Here is a 22,584-nt window from a genome sequence, read left to right on the forward strand (position 1 = left end):
TATTTTTTAAATTCCCATGAATAAATCCCATACCCATACCAGGTGCCTGAATGGCAGGTCTAGGTTTTGTCACTCCTGATTACGGATAGGGTCAGCACAAGCACTTTGTAGAGCAGACTAGGTATTCAGATATGGTGGAATGAATGAATGAGTGAGTGAGTGAATGAATTTCCTCCCATAGTAATTTCCTTGTGTGTTGCCTTGTTGATGTTTGTGAGCCATCAGCAGAAGCTGCCCAAGAACATTCTACTTATGGGCACATGGTTGATCAGCCCACAATTTTGCCTTTCACCTACTGTTGGGTGAGTTCTTGCTTTGGTGGCCATATTTCCCACACTGTCTGGCAAAAGATACTTTTTGGGGGTCCAGAAAATGTTTGAATATTGAAAAATGTTAATTCCCAGCATCTGCAGTGGCTTGTGAAGATGACCAAAGAAGTATTTGAAGTCAGGACAATTTCAGAAAATCTAGGTTGTACAGTAAATAAATACAGCAAAGATCCCATAACTGTGGGGCTGCAGAGGTGAGAGAGATAGAACTTTCTGGACTCTCTTAGTTGCTCTTCTAGGCACTTGAATAAGAGGAATGACTGCCCGGGCTTAGAGTGAAGCCTGGCCGTGTAGCAGAAGCAGCAGCTATGATTTAAGCCTCCTTAACACAAAGCTTGATAATACTGCTGATTAGTTTGGGGATGTAACGTGATTACTTCCATTTAGAATCGAGCCTTTTAGGGCTTAGTCAGTCCTGCTCAAATGGTAGAAATATTAATAGCCATTTAAAGGCAAAACTTTGGAAGAAGTCAGTCAGTTAGTAGATACTTGTTGAGTGCCCACCATATGCCCGGCAATGTGGAGTCTTTAAGGATACTAATCAGAAGGCCTTTATGAGCTATTTAAACTTAAATATATTGGTTGGGGGTGAATTAGGTGGAGATAAACACAAGATCTAAGGGTCCCTGGGAGGCACAAATGATCTGTACTCTACTACTAACCTGAAGGTAGGCAGTTTGAACCTATCCAGCAGCACCAGGGAAGAAAGGCCTCGTGATCTGTCCATAAAGATTACGGCCAAGAAAACCCTATGGAGCAGTTCTGCTCTGTAATGCATGGGGCCACCATGAGTTGGAATTGACTCAACAGCAATGGGGTAGTTAGTTAAACACAAGATCTGGACCTGTACTAATTGTGATGAATGTTGCAAAATTGTTCTTTGCTTTAGGTCAAGCTAGTCTACGAGAGAGAGAGTTCACTATTCAGATTAGCAGGGCTGGGGTCACCTCAGATGCACTCACCTAATTCATGTACATCTCAGCAGCTTTATTGTTTCTGAAGCCAAATAACGCAAGTAACGCAACTGAAATTTTTTTTCAGATTTAATTGCAATCATTTCTAGATGTATGTTTTCTTTTAACATTGACAATTTAAAAAGACTTGAAAGAGGTTTGCTTAAATGTTTCCTTTCCATGTGATTTCTAAATAAAAGATGGCAATTTAAAAATAGATTTTACCTATTTGCTGCACATCTTTTGACTACGGATTTTTTCCCTCAAGGAGAAGATCTCTTTGATCTATTTTCAGATGGGTTTTTTGATGGTTATTCCTTCTCTGGGCTAATTCTTTGACATAGGACATACTGCAAGTCATAAAAACATCTTTGAAGCAAAGATGAATGATTTTTTGGGACTAGGTACAAAGTTGCATTTTTAAAGCCCTAAAGTCTATACATTCTGACAAATAGAACAAAATGCATTTTAATTGTGTTCTAACACAGGTGAGCCATTATTGACTTCGATGCTATGAATTTGATCTTAATTTTTATAACTTATTTTTCTGATATTTTATTTAAAAAAAAAAAAAAAGTTGCTACCTGGTAGCTATGCTAACCTTAGTAAATGGTTGGTGATCTGTGACTCTCTCTGAAAAATGACTGAGATTAATTCCGTAGTGCAGTCTAAGTCAGCTAATGTAGGATATAGCCGGGTTTTTTTTTTGTAATAGAAGATGATTTATGTGTGTGTTCTTTGAACAGCTGAAGAAGTCACAGATCTGAAGAGGCAAGCGGTTGAAGAGATGATGGATAGAATTAAAAAGGGAGTTCATCTCAGGCCAGTTAACCAGACAGCCAGACCGAAGGCCAAGGTATGGAGTAGTTAAATGCCTCTTATTTTTCTTTCTCTCTGTCTTTGCTGTTTCTATTTTAAATGTAAAAACATGAAATTTGATGAAAGCTACATCAGGACTGATTGTCAAGAGTTACTTATTCCCGGTCATTTCAAGGAGAACGTTTCGTCCGTATCTAATCAGCTGTCACCTAAACCAGGCAACAGTGAGTGCTCCAGGATCTATCATGGCTCCGAGAATCTATTCAGCCCTCCTTTCCCTTTCTATGTGTGCCCCATTTAAATCAACCCAATATTAGAGTTTTTGATGTTTTTCTTGAAAAATGTTCTTTCTTTCCTCGCTCTGATTAGGTGTCAATAGGCTGGTTCTCTTTCTTCTCCTTTTACTTCTCTCTCTCTTTTTTTTTCAGCCAGACTTCTATGGTTCTTTCTTTCTCTCAAGGCTGTCCCTCTTCTTTAACTACTTGAGTGGCCCTAAATGTCATGCCTGCTCACTGCAGATTCCTCCGGGCTTCTAAAGTTGTGGCTTTGTTGTAGGCAGGCAAGATGGCAGGCAAGGCAGGCGTGGCCACGGTGTGGCCCAGCAGGGAGTTGGTGTTGGAAAGAGGGAAAGAATACTTCTGAGCTGCAAGAGCAGATTTTCGTCTAGTGAAATGGAAGCTTTGGCCAACCATATAGAGTAATTTTTGTGCCAGCAATCTGAGAGCAGTTTTCTAAGTAAGGGACAGAGTGTAAAACTGAAAGAGAAGCTGAGTGTGTGGGACCAGCTGGCACAGCTGTTTCAGAGCTGGTGTCTGGTGGGTGGGTGAGGAACACTGTTGCTGATGTGGGAGCCTTTGTGGCATTGCCCAGCTCCCCCCGCCCCCACGCAACCTTTTTTCCACAAAATGAGCATAACACCCCTGACTTACAGGGTGGTTGTCAGGATCAAGTGGAAAAAAAGGACGTGAAAGCACCGTAAAAATGCAGTGTCTAAACAGAACCTTTGAAAAGAGTACATTTTTATGACTCCCATTTCACAACTATTATGGAAGGAATAAGCAAAACCAAACTATTACTAGAGAAAAATGCAATGTCATAAAGGCACGTGAAATTAGGAAGAAAAAATGTTGAAAAACTCTTAAAATATAAGCAATCGATGTTCCATACTTGCTTTCGTTTTCAGAATATCACTTTGTACTTTTTGTCTCTTCTCATGAATCTTCCAACAGTTACACATTCTTTAATGTCAGTTCAAAATCTGGAAAGCAACTGTACCAGGATCAGTGGACAACTGGGTTTTTTGCTGGTAATCATTAAACTATGTAGATGTGGTGCTGAACGACCTGGTCAATAACCTTGAAAGCAAAGGGTCACTGCATGCTCGAATCTCCGTTACCATGGGCGCTTTCCTGAAATGGCTCACGTTAGGAGAGTATGCCGTCCAGGCTTCCAAGGGCTGGTGCATTCTGAGCGCAGTCTGAGTGGCATGGTGGCACTTTTGAGAATGCCTTTTGGTGGGGCACTTGCTCAAAAGTCACAGCTTGCCACCTGAACAGTTTATCTGCACAAGTCAAGGCTGTCTTGAAAATACTCATTTAACTGCATTTTTTGTAAATTCCTTGATGTTGTCGGTGGTGCTGGGGTGGTTAAAGTTAGCACTCTAGAGCTTGTGACTGGCACAATGGCATGCATATTTCACAGAAAACCTGTGCTATGAAAGTTTAATTCCTTAGTCTAGTTTACACGTGAGCAGCAAACCTCTCTCTCTCTGTATTTGTTTTTTTAATTGAAATAAGATTTTATTCTTTTATTATCTATTGAAGGGAAAGGATTATAGGTTGCTTTTGATCACCTCTAGTTTCTTGATGGGGGAGAAATAACCCTACTTCTATTTCAGGAATAAGAACCTTGGAAAGTTCCCTTCACTGTGTCTTTCAAGATTAACCTTCACCTCTATCCTTTGTGAGAGGAAGTGGTACAGGGAGGTCAGAGGTCATTCTAGATCTTCTTTTTCATGAGGGCCTGGTACCAAATTTTCCTTACATTAGTTGAGGGGTCCACTGACCGAGACTGTTAGGTATTGTGGGGCAGACAGGCAAATATTACTCACAACTTCGTTTCAAATTACTTTGTTTTGGGGCCATAAGAGAACCGTCTTGTAGCCAAGACACCTGACTGAACTAGTGCCTTTCTCAAGGCCTAACTTTCCTCATGAGTAAGATGGAGTGATTGGACTGCACACCTTCTGAAGCCTTTTACTGTTCTGACAGCAGACAATGCTAATATTCTCCTGTAAGCAAGATTCTTCACCATTCCTGGCTCTGACTCCGCCGTTGTGAAATAACTGAAGCAAGATATGCATGTCCTCTGTAAGCTGGCCTTCGCCTAAAGCTAATGGAGCTGAGAGAGGTTTCCTGCTTGTCGCTCACTTTCTGCTCTGAGCTGCCTTCTTTCTGTTCCAAGCTTGCTGGCGTTAAGTCCAGCAATGCAGGTGGAGAAAAGTTTGTTTTAAAAAGTTGTGAATCATTTGGAATTGAATCTTTGAAATCTAGTGTTTACCAAATCTTTTCTATCCGTGATGATAACTGAGGGGTAACAAAACGATATTTAGAAGACACAGTAGCCTGAGTCCTTTTACTTTGAACATAACTGCTAATTTTCTGTTTAACTGCACCTGGCTAATATTGTTCCTAACTGTAAGACATAGACCTAATGGAAAAAAGTATAATCGTACATATCACCAATATAGACTACCAGCACTTTGCCATGTAGCAATCTTTGTTTAATATTTTAAAATGGAATTATTCAGTAATTTTTTTTTCTTTTTTAAAATTGTAGCCAGAATCTCCCAGAGGCTCTGAAAGTGCAGTGAATGAACTGAAAGGAATACTGGTAAGAACACAGCTTACTGCTTAGCTAATAGGGAAACTAAAGGAAAATGTTTTATGATGTTTTTATAAATCACTGTTTTGGATATGTTTTATTTCCATTTATAGTAAGCCTCATTTCTTTTGACAGTTTACTTGATTGTATTTATGGACTTCTCCACCACAGGTGTTACTAATGTATCAAATAACACTTTGCTCTTTCTACTTGAGGATTTAGCCGTGATCAGTTTCAGATAGTGGCTACGTGTTTACCAAAATCGTCATTCCCCATTCTTGCCTTTCAATCCTGGCATAAAAGCTTGCAGATAAAGGATCTGACTCCGTGTGAGGAACAGGTCGTGTTTATTCATAACATAGATAGAGCAGAGCCCCTGGAATGGATAGTGGTTTATTTCGGGGCATGAGAGTGGAGTTCTTGGCACCTAAAATGTAAATCTGAGCATCTACCAAATATGTTACTCTCAGGGGCACAGTCTGCCTTTTCTCACAGTTTAAAAAAATTCTGTGACGATAAACTGTAGAATAAAATAAGAGTCCTTCTCTTTATGCTACCAATTTCATTTCCTTGGGGTAATTCACACACACGCGAGAACATACCTAGTGCCCGTCTCTGCTCATATTTCTGCTTTCCAAATTGTGAGTTTTTGCCGGTGAAATAAATGGCTGCTACCCTCTCCAACAGTTGCATTCAGAGACAAATGCCTCACTTAGAAAATGTTTCAGAGACTAGGAGCCCTGGTCTCAGATCCTGTTCTAGCCCCAACACCAGTTACTGTGCACTGTAAGTCAGCAAATGCAGGGGCGGAAGTAGAGGACCAAATACGCCCATGTTTGTTGTTACTGTGCTAATTATGCATTGCATATAGATATCCACATAATTGTGGTAAACAAAATTATGTTCATCAAGCATGTCTTTAAACAGTAGACTTAACTAGGAATGGCTTCATTAGTTTGCTTTAGTTTTAGGTGGGTGGGATTAGCGCTGAAGAGCGATGTATCACTGGCTAGCAGTGGTGATCTGCCTGCAGAATGAAGTATTAAAGCCTTTGACAAAGTCCTGTTGTTATAACTGAATGCGTTCCTTAATCGGAAGGCTTTGTCGTCCAGCGTGGTGTTAAGAGCTCCCTGTCCTCAGTTCCTTCAGTTGTCTCTGCATCGTAATGATAATTCATGTTCAGAAAGATGCCCCAGGGGCACTGTGAAGTTCTGGATCATCAGTGAGAGAAAATCGTACAGCGTTTGAACTTTTTAAAACTTAGATTTACTTGAAAAATTAGATATCCATAGGAGATCCCTATGATAATATTCGATTACCTAAGATATCCCATTCTCAGCCTATAATGCTGGCTGCTAGCAAGTTTACTGAGTTACAGCCTTGCTCTTGAAGATCAGATTCATTATAATTTTGTGCCACTTCAAGGAGAGAAATCTGTGAAATAGATGTTTGTGTAATAATTTAAAAATTATGAATTTTTATAAAAACATCTTGATTTTCTGTAAATCGCTCCCCTCCTCCTTGCCCTGGATTAATCATTATGGTGCTCTTCCTTACCTGGCATTGACGCATTATTCTGTAAATATCCATTCTCTGCATTAATTAAAAAAAAACAACTCCAGCTCATGATTGCTCTCCTGCTTTCGTTTGCCAGACGGCACATAGAAGTTTCCACTGAGGCAACACTGGTAGTTCCCAGTCACCTAGGGCCAAGAATACTGTACGAATTCTTCTAAGATAGAAAGGAATCCCCTAGCTTAGCCCACCAAACAGATGGGGCTTTATTGGTGCTTCTTGCTGGAGATCAGATCATTAGGGTTATCAAAGTTCATACACAGTAAAGCACACAATACCAGCCTCACAATGTGGCATGGGAGGAACAAACCTGGAAGAAAGAACGTGAAAGGCCTACAGATTGCGGCCTGGGTGCTTGTATGTTGAACCAAGTAACACTGTGTTCAGTTCTGCTGTAGAACAGAAACCAGGAAAAAACTCATTGTGGGAGTGTTTTTGTTGCAATAGAACGTGACCTGAGTTGTAAAGTACATCCACAACCTGGAGATTTGTACTACCTCTGAGAGTTAACCCATGCATAAAACACTCTCCGGTTTACGGGGAGATGGAAAACCTCACTCCATTTTGAGTTGTACAATTTTCAAACTAATTTTTAAAGTCTCAGTGTTGACTCAACTCATCCTTCCAAGCCTGTTCCCACTTAATTTTTAAGGCTGTGTATTTTGTAAATAAAATATACGTAGTCTATTTGTCATAGTCACAGGGGTTTTAAGGTCTAGGAAACCACTTGAGTCACCTCAGTCATTTAAAAGCCACTCTAAGTGGAAATGGTGATTTCTGAAGAACAAATCAGTACAAATTAATCTAAAATTCTCTTTCCAAATTCATTTCACTCTAAATCAAAGAAGCAAAAGCAGCTTTTATATTGTTATAAAACCTACATAACACAACATTTGCCAATTCAACATTTGTTACTTGTACAATTTAGTGATATCAATTTATTAATGACGTTGTGCAACCATCACGCATAGTCGTTGCCAAAAGCAACCTTTAAAATAATTCTCCTGTGGGTCTTTTTCAAACATTGTCAGTTTTTCAAAGTACTCAGAAATTATCGACTAGTTAATTTTTCCGCTTGACAGTTAGATTAGTCGTTATTATGAACGTTTAACTGACGTGGAAGCTAAGATTGATAAATAATCAGTGTTTTAAAGTAGAAAATGAGTACTGGTTTGGGCACGAGAAGATCTAAATTCTAGGTCCGGCCCCATCACGAACTTGTGGGACATGGCCCACACCCTGAGGCTTACTGAGTTTGAGTTCTCTTACCTGTATAGCAGAGGAATTGTGTGTACTATGTGGTTTCTAAGGTAATTTTTGATTCTTAAATTCTATGATTCTAATATAAATAGATAACTAAGATAATCTTGATGCTTTATTTGCTGGGGTCCTTCATCATTTCAGCTGACAGTCATACAGAAAGCTTCCTTTCATAGTTCCCTATTTAAAGTGTCCTCATATATTAACTGAATCAACCACACTAATCAGTAAGTGAAGGAAGAAGCTTGGGATTCAAGGATGAGAACTTAGTAGGATTCCTTCAGTATCAGGTGTGATGAGAGGGCAGCCTACCAGCCTGGAATTCCGGGAAATGATGCAGTTATCCACATGAAAAATAGAGAATTTTGTGAAAGATAGCTTTATTAATTAAAAATATCCATGGAGGGTATACGTGTATGTGTGTGTATTATGTGTGTGCACACACACACATCGTTTTTTTGAATTTACTACAGCCATTGGGAAAATCATAAGAATGTCCTTGACATTCAATTATTATTTTTATGAGTTATTCTAATAGTAATAGCCATAAGATGTTCAATTATTCGTCAACGAATGATACAGAGGGTACAGTTTTAAAAATTATAAATTTTTAAAAGTTCTAATACATTTGTCAAATTTACCCGAAGTGGCTTTAGTTCTGTTTTCTCTTCCTTGTCAGGGTCAGTCCTACCTTACTATGTGACTGTTCAATGAGTAGATGCAGTTCCGCATTGTTAACCATTAGATAAATAAACCAAATCATCTCAGTTTTCAATTATAAAATCAGTAGTTAGAGTGTTACATGTGATGTGATATTCCTTTGAATTTGTCTTATGGATTTTTGCAATAAATGAAGCAAAAAAGAAGTATTTCCAGGAGGAAAAGCATCGTATGCTTGATTAAAATGTGAGACTTACCTACGTATTTTGCACATCAATTTGGGTTAGGCAGCTGACAACAACAGAATGCCATCTCCTAACCTTGTTAGCAGTTTCTCCCCTGACAACAGGTTGCTTTTCTAGGATTTTGTGCAGTTGGGGGCCGGGAGAACCTTTCTAACCAAAATGACGTAATAACCTGTATCATTTGAGATTTGTAACCACCTGATTCTCCAAGCAACTGTTTTTGTTTTATAGGCTAAAGAAGAATCATGGATTACCAATTTGTAGGTAGTAGAATTCTTAGAATCCTTCAAGAGGTCGGCAGGAGGAAGGGAGCAGGAGGAAGGCAAACACTTCAGTAACTTTAGAAATTACAAAGGCAGGCCTGGTTGTCAGTCTTGGACAAAAGCAGCCTTCTGACTTTAGCATAAAGTCTGGCAAATTACACCAGACTTGAGGCTCTGACTTGCTGTAATCAAAAGATTGTGGCTCTCCTCATTTTTTTTTTTTTTAAGCCTGGGCACAGGTGACGAGGGCCAATAGTAGGTCTTAGGTCTTTATTACTTAAGAAAGGTTAATGGGCCACTTGTGATGGTGTGGTGCCAATCCTACGTCTAACTGTGAAGAAGTACTTCACCCAGTGTTCTGTACAAACACTTGACTGGTAATGGAGATGGAAAAACCATAGCTCTCCCTCCATAACAGACTTCCTAGGGGGACAGGGCAGTGAGCCTTCGCAGGGGTCTTTGTCTTCTTGAAAGCAGATATCTGTTTTATCAGGAACACAGCTTTGTGGCATCTCTTGTTTCCTTCAGTATTTTCTGGGCCCTGGATACATTCACTGACTCCTCTGTTAAAAAAAAAAAAAGTTGCTGTCAAGTCAATTCCGACTCTTAGTGACCCTATAGAACAGAGTAGAACTGCCCCCATAGGGTTTCCAAGGCTGTAAATCTTTATGGAAGCAGACTGCCACATCTTTCTCCTGTGGAGTGGCTGGTGGGTTCGAACCACCGACTTTTCAAGTAGCACCCAATTGCTTAGCCACTGTGCCACCAGAGCTCCTCTCCTCTGTTAAACCCATTGCTGTTGAGTTGATTCCAACTCATAGTGACCCTATAGGACAAAGTAGAACCGCCCCACAGGGTTCCCAAGGAGTGGCTGGTGGATTCGAACTGCCGACCTTTTGGTTAGCAGCCGAGCTCTTGACCACTGTGCCGCCAGGGCTCCTCTCCTCTGTTCCAAAAATAAACCAAACCCATGGCTGTTGAGTCCATTCCAACTCATAGTGACCTTGTAAGACAGAGTAGAACTGCTTCATAGGGTTCCAAGAAGCATGTGGTGGATTCAGACTGCCAACCTTTTGGTTAGCAGCTGTAGCTCTTAACTACTACACCACCACAGTTTCCTTTCCTGTTAGGAAGTTGGAATTAAGAAGCCCAGCTCTTCCTTCCTCCCCGTATGACTATAGCCTTTTGTCTTTCACACTGAAGTCAGTGTATGCTCAGGGCACCGTTTCTTTGGGTGGGCCACCGGGGAGCATTTCCTGCCTCCTCTGGCAGCCATAACAGCACGTCACCAGGTGTGCGGTAGTGGTCACGCTGTCTGAAAAACCAGCCACACGTTTTTCATTGCCACAAGGATTTGGGTTCGGTAGTACATGGCGGCCATATCAAGATGTCCTTCTAAGGTGAGTTTGATATAGCTGTTCTCTTCTCTGTGGGATCAGCACACATCAGAATCTTAATCATCAAAGGTGCGAGTCCCTTCCCACGCTGAATTTCATGTCATTAGTTCATCAAGAGGTGTTCTTGCACTGTTCTTTTGATACAAAAGCTAGAATTTATATCATCATTTGTAGCATCTTCTTAAATGATCCAACACTAAGTGTTGCCGAAGATACGCACAGTAATATGTATACCAAATTAATTTTATTCCTTAATTCCATTCAAATTCAGGTAATGTTTTGGTGGTTTGATTTTTTTTTATATTCTTTTGTATATTGTATTAAAACATTAACCTTTTTGTTTTTGTTTTGTTTTCACTTTAGGGGACACTTAACAAATCCACTAGTTCAAGAAGCTTAAAATCCCTTGACACTGAAAACAGTGAAACTGAGTTAGAAAGGATTTTGCGTCGCAGAAAGGTGACAGCAGAAGCAGATAGCAGTAGTAAGCTGGTTTGAATTCTCCACAATCTTCCTCTTCTTCTCTGAAACCTCTTCCTTTAAGTCCCTTTTTAACATGCAACCATCTTTTTTATTATGATTAAAATACCTTTTTTAATGTGAGTGAGAAGTACTGGATGGGCAGAGGTCCTTAGGGGTATCTCATAAGAACTCTTCAGTATTTTAATTTATTGGTATGTTTGTTTACTTATTTATTTGTGGGTGATTAGGCTTTTATAGATCTGGTTTGCTTAATACAAGATGCCCTTGTGTAAAGACATTCAGCATGGGTTTGGCAACAATACAGCATTGAGTTCAGGCTCTGGAACCAGAGGGCTTGAGTTTGAATCCTGGCTCTGCCGTTTACCAGCTGCTTCCTCTTCAGCAAATTACTCAACCTCTCTGTGCCTCAGTTTCTTCATCTATAAAGTGAGGCTAATAAGAGCATCTACCTCATAGGATTATTGTAAGGGTTAAATAAGTATTTGGCACGGTGCCTGGCACAGAGTAGGCACACAGTGAATGGTAATGAATTATCAGGAGTAATATGAGTACTTACACATCAGTTACAAATGCAGAGAAATCAACTTTACTTTTCATATCCATTTAGTTTCTTGTCTCTAAATCTATTTCAGAACTAACTTTGTATGACTTCAGTTTTTGTTTTCTCTTACAGACTTAGTCACAGAAATTAGCAGGAACGTTTATGATGTTTCAGGCCAGGTAGGAAGCTGACTTTGGAAAACTACCATAAAATTTAAATTAGTCAGCAGCCATAGCTAATGGGATGAATCTTTTAGACTCAGTTTACATAAACTCTTCCCTTCATTGTTTAGTCAACTCTAGTGAGTCCACTTCAACAGTTGAAATCTGTAAAATACTGAGTCATGCATTTGGGCCTTGGGTAGTCAAGCTCTAGTTTTCAAGTAGGGATTTCTTCAAACAATTGAGTCGATATCCATGAATCAATGACAGTGCAATGCCAGCCAAACTCTTTTATTACTAAAAGCCATAGCCTTCGTTTTCTTCTTCAGATAATTCAGGTATTTAGTTTTTACTTTGGTCTGGAAATTCTTTTGCTAGAAATCCTACAAGGATTTCCCCCTTTAGAAAAGTAGCCACCTCTCAGGAAAATTAAGGGTGCCATATAGTGCTTGAGGAAACCCTGGTGGCATAGTGGCTAAGTGCTACGGCTGCTAACCAAAGGGTCAGCAGCTTGAATCTGCCAGGCGCTCCTTGGAAACTCTATGGGGCAGTTCTGCTCTGTCCTATAGGGTCACTATGAGTCAGAATTGATTCGATGGCAGATGGGTTTGGTTTTTGGCTGTTTTACAGCGCCTGAGATTTTTTCTTAAGATTGCCTTATAAGCACTTACTCACCCTCCATAATGAATCATTCATTTTATGATTTAATCAGAGCTTGAGTAAGCCTTTCCATCATTTCTTCCTTGAGAAGATGCCTGCCCACATAGGTGTCATTATTATTTAGGACTTTGTGGATGCCATCTTAGTGCAATGTCATTTACATTTTGTATTTTGGCACTGACTTTTTTTTTCCCCCTCTAAAAAATTCATCTTCATGAACTTGTTTGAAAAACTGCAGTATTCACTGTTTCAGAGTTAGATTTCAACGGGAAAAAGAGGGAAATACTTTCCTTGGGGAAATTTGAATATTTCAAAGAGTGGGTAAAAGTAGGCACACATTTATAGGCATGGTGAGAGCCTTTCATTTTCTTTATTATACCCCAAACCCACCCACTGCCATCAAGTTGATTCTGACTCATGGCGACCCTATAGAACAGAGTAAAACTACCCCATAGAGTTTCCAAGGAGTACGTGGCGGATTCGAACCGCTGACCTCTTGGTTAGCAGCCGTAGCACTTACCCACTACACCACCAGGGTTTTCTTATTTATTTTAGTCCACCAATATACAAATTTTCAATGTATCATTTGAGGGAACTTAGAAAAAAAGATATAAATTCAATAGATTCTACCAGTATACAAATACTCATATCATTTGAGAGAAGTTATAATAAAAGATATAAATTCAATAAAATCATTAGAATATGAATAGAGAAGTAACAACTATGTAATTGGTAGAGTAGAGGAGAAACATACTAAGAGGAGTGACTTGTAACTGAGCAGAAATTTTCTGTTGAGCTTCCTAGTAGCCAAGGCAAAAGAAAAAAGAAGAAACATTACCTAATAAAAGAAATACCATTATTTTAGGTGGTACACACATTTCTTAGCATCAAACTTGAAGAGGTATTTACTGTGTGAATCTTTTTATGAAGGTCGTGGAATGACAAAGGATGGTAGTGAGAATTCCTAGAAAACAAAGAAAGGAAGAAGCTGGCGGTAGGCAAATTACAGAAAGACTTTGATAGGTTTGTGTCTCAGTTACACCTAAATCTCGGAGACTTTTCTTTTGCACACAAAGGCTTATGAGAAAGCCTAAATGTGAGATCCCAAGCAAAGAAAGGAAGCATTTTAAGACTGGCAAAGGGAAGAGCCTGAGGTTTGTAGTAGAACTCGGATCCCAGATTAGTGGGTTTCTCCTCCAGGAGCCTAGGGGCATCTTTTTCTTTATAATTCTTCTTATGGGTTTAAGTGATGTTCCCTCGTTATACCTAGCCTTATGGCCTACCAAACTGACATTTCAAAGAGTGGCAGGCGCCTCTTGGAAAACACTGAGTGGCTTAAACAGGATACAGTAATAATAATTTGAACACTGTACTTTTTTTTTTTCTTTTTTTATATGTAAGAAAAATAAGCGCTCTGCTCAGCTCACTCACTGTCCCATCCCTTTTAATGTGGCTTCAGTTTCAGGACAAGCGGCAGGCGTTGGTGTATTCAGAAGCAGATCTTGTCCCCGACAAGTTTGTTTAAAGCCATTTTTTTTTTAGTGTTGTAGTCAACAATTATCCAAGGGCAGAATAGAGCTGATCTCAAGCAAACCTTGAACTCAGCTTCATGTTTGTATTTTCAGGAACTTTCCTTCTTGATCTTTCTGCCCTTTTCTCTTTACTCCCACGTCCCCATGCTTAACGTAGCTGGAAGGGAAAGGCCTTTTAAACCAGACTATTGAACAATGTCACAAACCTGTCTGCCTGAATGGTATAAATGAAATGGATAATGAAGAAGACAGACACTAATGCTTTATGGGCTGGGGCTTTCCGCTAGACCAGAGCATATCTGTGTCTTCCTGTGGAGTCAGGCTGAAGGAGGTGCCCAGCAGAACAGTGAAGTAATTTTCCAGCCCCTCATAGGTAGGTTTTTCAAATTAGAACTTCATTTTGGAGTTGACATGTTATGCTGTTATAGTACATCAACACATTCATATGTAAATGTAAGAATAAAATTCCATTGCTTGATATTAATGATCAGGGATCAACTAACATTTTGGACTGTACCTTCCAGAACTTTCCATCCTGGCAGATAATCTGACATTTCTTTCAAGATTGTCTTCTAGCTTCATTTTTAAGGATTCCCCATTTTATTTGCACATTTGTGACTTATTTCATAACTCTCTTTGTTTTAAAAAGGGTTCCTACTGAAGTTCTAAAAAAAAATACTAGGATCTTGCTTTGAGAAAAACTGCTCAGGATAGACTCTTTCTACATAATGACAGAAACAAAACAAAAAAAACAAGCCACGATGGTACTTGGCTTCAGTGCTCAGAATTTTTATATTGGTATGCCAGTAATTTCATTTAACAAGCCCCATTATGGTTTCTTAATTCTGTCCCAAAGAGCTGAAAAATCCAAAAAGGTAAACAGCCAAACTTTTTGGCACTTAATTTTTATAACCCTATATCTGCATTTTAAAGAGGAAATAAATCCACTTACTTCTCATTCACATTAAAATGAAAATGTTCATAAAAGCTGTTTAATACTGAAGAAGCCTTCCTGAGCCTTTTAAGAGAACCTTTTGACTTCTTTCCATCTTCTGTTGAAAATGAGGAGCTGAGTTTTGGGAAGAAATAACTCTTGAGGGCCAAATGGTTCGAGCAGGCTGTTAGAAAGCCATACTCTGTGAGAAGAAAAGAGTTTTCACAGTTCCAGTTTCACTGACGACTCCGGTAGGTGAAGAACCACGGCCAGGGGTTTTGTGATTTTCTTAAAGGTCTATACACAATTCCTCAGTGTCATCCCAGTTCATTGAAAAGCAGTGGGACCACTAAAGCAGAGCAAATGTCCAATAGGAACATTTTTCAGCATGCTCTGGAGGTTTTAACAAACTTGGCCTTTTCACTTCCTGAGGGATTTTTCAACTAATCTGTTTTTCAGTAGCGTATTAATAAGCATCGCACGGAATTATTAAACTTGAGGTATGTGTTTGGTTTTAAGGTCCAACCGGGATATTAGCCACCTCAGAGTCCAAATCCATGCCAGTGTTGGGTTCTGTATCCAGTGTAACAAAAACAGCCTTGAACAAGAAAACTCTGGAGGCAGAATTCAACAGCCCGTCCCCCCCAACACCTGAGCCAGGTGAAGGGCCCCGTAAATTGGAAGAATGCACGCGTTCCAAGGTTACATTTCAGTAAGTAACGACGCCTCTTTATTAAGTAGCGTGTAGAAGAATCTGTGATGACTAACTTGTGTGTTACTTCGGTTTGTTTCTCTTTGGAGACAGATTGGTTTGGTTAGCCAGTAAATACTTCCTTTAATTGATGAGCCAACTTTTGAATCTAGGCCTCTAACCTAGAGGTCTCATTCAGATTCAAAGCAGACACCATGTTTAAAGAGAATTCCTTCCCCTAAACTGGTTTGGTAACTAGGTTCTTTTTCTACACAAGGAATTGACCTGGATGATATTTATTTTGCATCGGAAGACTCTTAGTCGTTCTTTCAGGATCAGATGTTTAGATCATCCCTCTTAATGGTTCACGAGCCCCCAAGATGAAACTAGATCTTTCAGAGGCCACTTCAAAGGATACATTTTTACAGCCTCGTTTTCTGGTCCTCAGTTAAAAATGGGCCTTCAGACTGCTGAGGAAGAAAGCATACTACTGTGTGGAGAGTTACCTGTATAGACTTGAATCTTCACAGTGGCACTTCGATTGCCAGAGAGTTAATCCTGCTCTTCACTGTTTCAGACAGCTCTGGTAGAGGATCAATTTGTTTTATAACAATGGCAAGAAGCTCTTTTTGAAATTAGTCTACCGTTTTGCTTTAGTTCCCTTGCCAGGATGTCAACTAGTTTGTCACTTGAAGAAAAGGAAGAGGTGAGACAAATCAGATCAGCCAAATATTGTAATCATGGTTAATTAAACCTCTGATTTCCTGTTCTATCAGGAGAGAAAGAACCCCCTTTTTCTTTTGTAGCTCTTGCTTTCTTAGCTGAAAGGGTGAAACCTGGACAAATGAAGTTGAAATTCAGTTTTGATCTATTTTTGCCAACTGGTATTTTCTTCCACTCTTATATTTCTCTCATTGGTACTATTAAGTTCCCCCCCGCCCCTTTGGGAATGAATGGCCTTCTTTGCTGACTTAAGTTTTATCTCATTTCGTTGTGTTTAAAAGGCACCTTCTCTTCTGCGGTCATGTGTTTCCTCTCTTTTGCCTGGAGCCATTTGAATAGTTTTAACAGAAAGATGATCTATATTCATTCTTCATCTTTCCTATTAAATTTGTTTAGCACCTAATTTGACATCAACAATCTGGCTACATTTGAACCAATATCCAGACACAAAAGCAATTTGACTCAGACAAGTTTGATTCTGAGAAATGCTTCACTGTGTGTGTATAGATTTTTTTTTTTCCGTTTACTATTTTACACAGATAATCTTAATCAGAAAATACTGCAACTCCTTCCTCCTTTTGTCTGCCTTTTATTCTCCAGAAGTAAGTGGAAATTACATTTCCAAGAAAGGAAATGAAATAATTGCAGGCCCAAGGTCTGCAAAGTGTGTGTTGAATTGACAGTGAAAAGGATCCGTGTGTTGACAGCCACAGTTGTTAGGTGCCATAAAGGCCCGTGTGAAGCTCAATTTATTTCTCATCTTGCTTGTTCAATGACTGCTTAAGAGACACATTTCAATTTAATTTATCTCCTTAGAGCACTAATACAAATACTGTGTGCTGCTGTATTAACTTTTAAACTTTGCAACCTAATGCACGCGATTACTCAGTTCTTGACATTCTTTAGCTGGAATAACTAACACCATGGATTTTCATATCGACAGTCATTTAGCAAATAAGAATGCCTTTTTGAAAAGTCTGTTTCTTAAGTACAATTAGACTATCCAAATGAGTCCAAGAATTTTGTATGTGTGCATGGTAATTGTTCTCTTCCCAGATAGGCAGACTTCATTCATTCATGTTTAAACTTAGCCATTTTTTTTTTTAAATGACTAAAGGAAGTTTTAACATAGTTCTAGAAAAGCTTTAAAAATACAAATTCATGTTATTTAAAAACTTACTTGTCAGGATCCCTTGAAGCCGGCCTAGCTGCTGGGAATGACAAGGGCTGTTTCTGACTGGTTTTAACTAATCGGTCCACCCTGCTCTTCTAACCAGAAGGTGAAGGCAACCACATTGTCTTACCTCATAGACCTGAATTGTCAATGCCCTTTGACGTCAGGTCAGCAATGAAAAAGTGAAATGTTCCCTTTGCTTTTTAAAGCTGCCTTTGCACTCTAGTTCTTGCACCTTTATTTTGACCTGTAGGGACACCACTGTAGTGTTCCAGGTGAGCATCACTATATATGTTGGTAAGGAGTCAAGGTCAGGGGAGAACTCTGGTCACAACAGCCTCTAATACTTACACTCTTGCCCTGACACACACACACACAGCAGCCACTAATATATACACTATTGCCCTGACACACACAGCAGTCACAACAGCCTCTAATACATACACTATTACCCTGACACACACACACACACAACAATCACAACAGCCTCTAATGCGTACCCTATTGCCGTGACACACACAGACAACAGTCACAACAGGCTCTAATGCATGTACCCTTGCCCAGACACACACACACACACACACACAACAGCCAGAACAGTCTCTAATACATACACTATTACCCTGACACACACACGTATACAACAGTCACAACAGCCTCTGATGCTTACACTATGGCTGTGACACATACACACACATACAACAGTCACAACAGCCTCTAATGCATACACTCTTGCCCTGACGCACATACACAACAGCCACAACAGCCTCTAATACATACTCTATTGCCCTGACACACACAAACAGCCACTAATATATACACTATTGCCCTGACACACACACACAAGTCACAACAGCCTCTAATACGTACACTATTGTCCTGACACACACACACACCCCAGCACCTACCACTCTACCGTGGCACCTTTGGCAGGTACCTTTCCACCTTAGGCCCTTTGTTTTTCGTGCCTCCTCTGCCTGATATGCTCTGCCCCCGCCCCCGCCACCATCGCCCTATAGCTTCATGGCTTACTCCCTCCCCTCCATCAATTCTGTGCTCAGATATCACCTCAATGAGGCTTACCCTGACCACTACCTATTTAAAATTGCAACCATCCCTCCCCTAAACCTTACTCCATTTTCCCCACAGCAGCTGTCATCTTCTAGCATACTACAGACTTTATTTATTGTATCTATTGTTCATTACCTGTCTCCCCTGCTAGGTGAAAGCTCTCTGTGGGCAGGGATTGTCCTGTTCACTGGTGTATCTCAGAAACACCTGGAACAATGCTTGGCATATAGTAGGCTCTCATTAAATACTTGTTGAATAAATTAACACATTTTTAGTATCAATAAAACAGTAGAAGTCAGTTAATCAGAATATTCAGTTAACCAGCATTCCCCCTTATTCAACAGTCATGCATACACACACCTAGATGTTAGAGGTTTTTGTTTGTTGGTTGTCCGATTTGCTTATATGTTTTTTAAAACAGCATTTTTAGGTGTCAGGAGTCATTTACATTCAGTTCAATCTTTGATCTGCATCTTTGTACCTACACAAGATAAAGTTATCAAAGACAACAGAATACTCAGTTGTGAAAGAAACATTCAGCAATGTTCATTTGATTGGCCTCAGATGGACAGGAAAGTTTGCTGTCTAAGAAAGATTTTATGTGAAAGGGTACAAGGAAAGATGCAGTCTGCGTAAGATCTTCACTTAACCAAAAAATTAAATAACACCAAGCTAGCCCTGGAAAGTTTTTTTTTTTTTTTCTGTTAATAAATTCCTAAAATCAACGTATGTATGTATTCCAAATAATTGAGTAATGCTCGTCTGGCAAGTTATAGAGTCAGAGATTTACTGATTTATTTCCTAGGGACCTTTGAGAAGGCAGGAGAGCTGAGGTACTTTTAATAGTTAATTAAAAAAAAATAGTTAATTGCAAGGCATAATTAAAATGAGCGTTCTTGTCACCAGCCTAAGCAAAGCAAGGTGTTTAACTAAAAAGAAGAAAAAGAAAAGATAATCAGAGCTTGAGGAAACCTAATTGTTTCTATTTCTATTTTAATAATAGCTTTAATAATTTGCATTCTATTAATTATTTTTAACAAATATACACTACTTAGTCATAATATCTTAACTCTGACAGTGAGTTTGAATTTCATTAATTCCGACTGGTTAAAATTCAGACAGGAATTATGCTGGGAATCTTCCTTTATGCTATTAGGGATAAAGATTTGGCCAAGCAAATGAACAATGGTAAACTCGATTTTGGCTTTCATGTCTTTCCTGTTGCTGTAGATTAATCTGACGATGTTAAAATATGGTGAAACTCATTGATTCAAGCTAATCAATGGGTAGTATGGCCAATATAAAATAGAAAAAATTCTAAATCATAGAAATTTTAAAAGATTCTATTTTATTACTTTCAGACAACTACTGTTCCTGGAAGTAGGCTAACTGAGCGCTGCACAGGGTCAGAAAAACTAGAAGCGTTTGTATTTTCATCAGTAAGAACCTGTAGACAAGAATGGAGAGTAACAAGGAAACAGTGTGAATAGTTTTCTGAACCAGTGCCTTTCCGGATAGACACAGAGTGGCAAGCAACATAGGGCTATTTCCAGAACTAGTCTACTGTCAGACAGACTAAGGTTCAAGATCTTGAATCTACCACTTACTATCTTTGTGGCCTTGGGCAAGTTATTTAATCTAGGACTCTGTTTCTTCTTGTGTAAAATGAGGGTCATCATATAAATTAGGTAACATATGAAAAGTATTTCAGTAAATTCCTATGTTAAAATTATCATGCTAGGACATTAATGGATAATCAAGAACAAAAGTCAGGGTTGAAAGTTAAGATACAGGACACCTGAGATGTTGAATAGGCCAGACGACCTTCAGCCGGTCTTTTAACCTCTCTGTTTTGTTTTCTTTTTGTTTGTATTTAAGTTTTTCTTATCTAAAATTGAGGCATTTAGATTAGATACTCTCTAGAGTCCCTTTCAGCTCTAGAACCGCTTGTGTCCTAACAATTCCTAATAAATGTGGTTACTTGGTAAAGGTGTTTACAGTTAGGATAAGGTACATTGAGGTAAGTACATATTTTTTACCAACATGTCTCTTGGCATAAATTTGCAGTAAAGTATACATATTAGAAATGTAAAATAATTAATTAAAAAAAAACATCAGAACTTAAAAGTCCAAATCAAAATGATTGTTATCTTTCAGAGTATTACTCTTAAGAGTCAAGATACCTATTCTAACTATGTCACTATTGCCCCAAATGGTTTTTTTACTTTGGATTAGGGATACCTGATTGCAAGGGAAATAACTTGGCAGCCCCTTCTGTCGGTTTATTTTGATATTTTGAAGTGGAGGAAGGTGAGAAGTCAGGCAGCCTTCGGAGCCACCCTACTTGTTGTGTAACAGAATTAGTGTCAGTACCTATTTTGATCAAAAAACGGTATGGTCCATTATACGCATTCAACATTATGTTTCCCAGTGACTTTGGCTGAAAGTGGATTCCATTTTTGAATATAGCCTTCGGTTTGCCACCATTACAGATATTTTTTTAAATGTGACACGAGACTCTTAATGTACTTCCCAACCGCAATATACAGAAGAATGCTGTACAGTAGAGCCAAGGTGAAGCTAGTAGTTACTTAGCCTTTCTTCTTTCTCTCCAATTAGGTTGACTAGTCCCAAATGTATACATTCTGAGACGTTAATGGAAACTAGAAAATGAATATTCTAGAAACAGAAATATAAGTTGAATAATAAATAAAACAAACCAGCACACCTAGATGTGAGTAAAGTTGTCCTCCACTTTAATCCTATGCTAGGTACCTGAAACACATTAGCTCCATTATCAACAGAATACCAAAGTCTGTTGTTTTTGATTGATTTTTTATCCCAACTAATTTGGGAAAAGATTTTTTGGGGAAAAACCCATGACATTCCATGGTGTATGTTTTTCTCTTTTTTTAGTTAATATTTTATATTACTCTTCATCAATATATATTCATGTTAAAATAATATCTATCCAAGGGGAAGTGTGCTTAAATTGCAGTAGGCAGGATGTATGTGTTGGATTTATAAATGGAGGCTGTGAGTAATGGAACTGGTTTCCAATTTGGACATTGAGGATTTTGAAATTTGCTTCTGTGACACTTTGTTGTTGTTGTTGTTGTATTTCACCAACATTTTTAAAGTACTTTTGAATGTTAATTTTATTAAATTCTCACAACCCTATAAAGTGAACATTATCCCCACTTTACAGATGAGAAAACCAAGGGTCAGTGAGGTAAACAGCTTGCCCAAAATTATACTCCTGATCAACAGTTAAGCCAGATTTTGTTTGAACCCTTGCTGTTTTATATCCAAAGCCCATGCTTTTTGAACTATGGAATACTGCGTTATTAAGAACTTAAAAGAATGGGAGTGAGGAGAATGACCAGACGATTTCTTCTATAGGAAGCAATGATTTTGCAGTTAAATTTGCCCTGTGATACCCACATCTTGTTTCTCTGAACCTATATACCATAGGTAGTGTCACCTCTACCTTTTACCCTCATCTTCCCGCAGCTAACCTAAGCAATTAAAGGGTCTCTTGCCAAGGGAAGAAAATGTTTCCCAGTAAAACATCAAGAATTCTGAAAAGGATGGCCAACCTGAACCAGCAAAAATTCTTAAAGAATAGTTGGAATCATAGTTTTAATGTTTTACATGCCAAATGTTCAATAAAAAGGCATGCTTCATAAATAAACCTTAGAAAACAGCATATCAGAACACCAGCCTAAGCTACTTCAGGCTTCTGCCCTAATATTATTTATGCTTTTTTTTATTTTCATGGACATTTCAAACATGGTGAAGAATAATTTACTCCCAAAAGTTCAACACCTTGAAACTCTCTGACTCTAACGATTGGATTAGAAAAGTGCTTTGCTAAATGATAAGATAATATTAAGTTGAATCACCATCTGCGAATCCAGTTTTAAAAACATGCACTTTAGAGCCCAGAATCAACTTTATTTATCATGTCCACTTTACTATGCTATAGCCGTTTGAAAGCGCTCCATCTTTAGGCAACTACCAGTTAGCTCCTATGAGATTGTGCTTAAGTGTTCATGGGTCACCATGTTTTAGAACATCTTTAATTATAAAAAGTCAGGAGAAGTAAGTCATGCAGTATAATAGAGGAAGAGATGGCCAGATCTTAAGATTTTTCTGCATCACAATCAGGCAGGTGCCCAAAGTATCTTGCGTTCTCACCATCTTGCTTTTTTTCTCTGAATGGTCTCA

The 22,584-nt window shown here is 38.8% G+C and overlaps 1 protein-coding gene across 1 annotated transcript in view; it reads left to right on the top strand.

The window, feature by feature from the left end:
- The window catches only part of SHTN1 (shootin 1), a 103,844-nt gene that overhangs the window by 70,825 nt on the left and 10,435 nt on the right, over positions 1–22,584 (top strand). The window contains exons 13-16 of the mRNA XM_010588965.3: positions 2,029–2,138; positions 4,940–4,993; positions 10,748–10,868; positions 15,215–15,407. Of these exons, the coding sequence (XP_010587267.1) occupies positions 2,029–2,138; positions 4,940–4,993; positions 10,748–10,868; positions 15,215–15,407 (478 nt within the window). The remainder of the gene's footprint in view (positions 1–2,028; positions 2,139–4,939; positions 4,994–10,747; positions 10,869–15,214; positions 15,408–22,584) is intronic.

This window comes from Loxodonta africana, chromosome 16, assembly GCF_030014295.1.
Source record: "Loxodonta africana isolate mLoxAfr1 chromosome 16, mLoxAfr1.hap2, whole genome shotgun sequence".
Taxonomy (NCBI): Eukaryota; Metazoa; Chordata; class Mammalia; order Proboscidea; family Elephantidae; genus Loxodonta; species Loxodonta africana.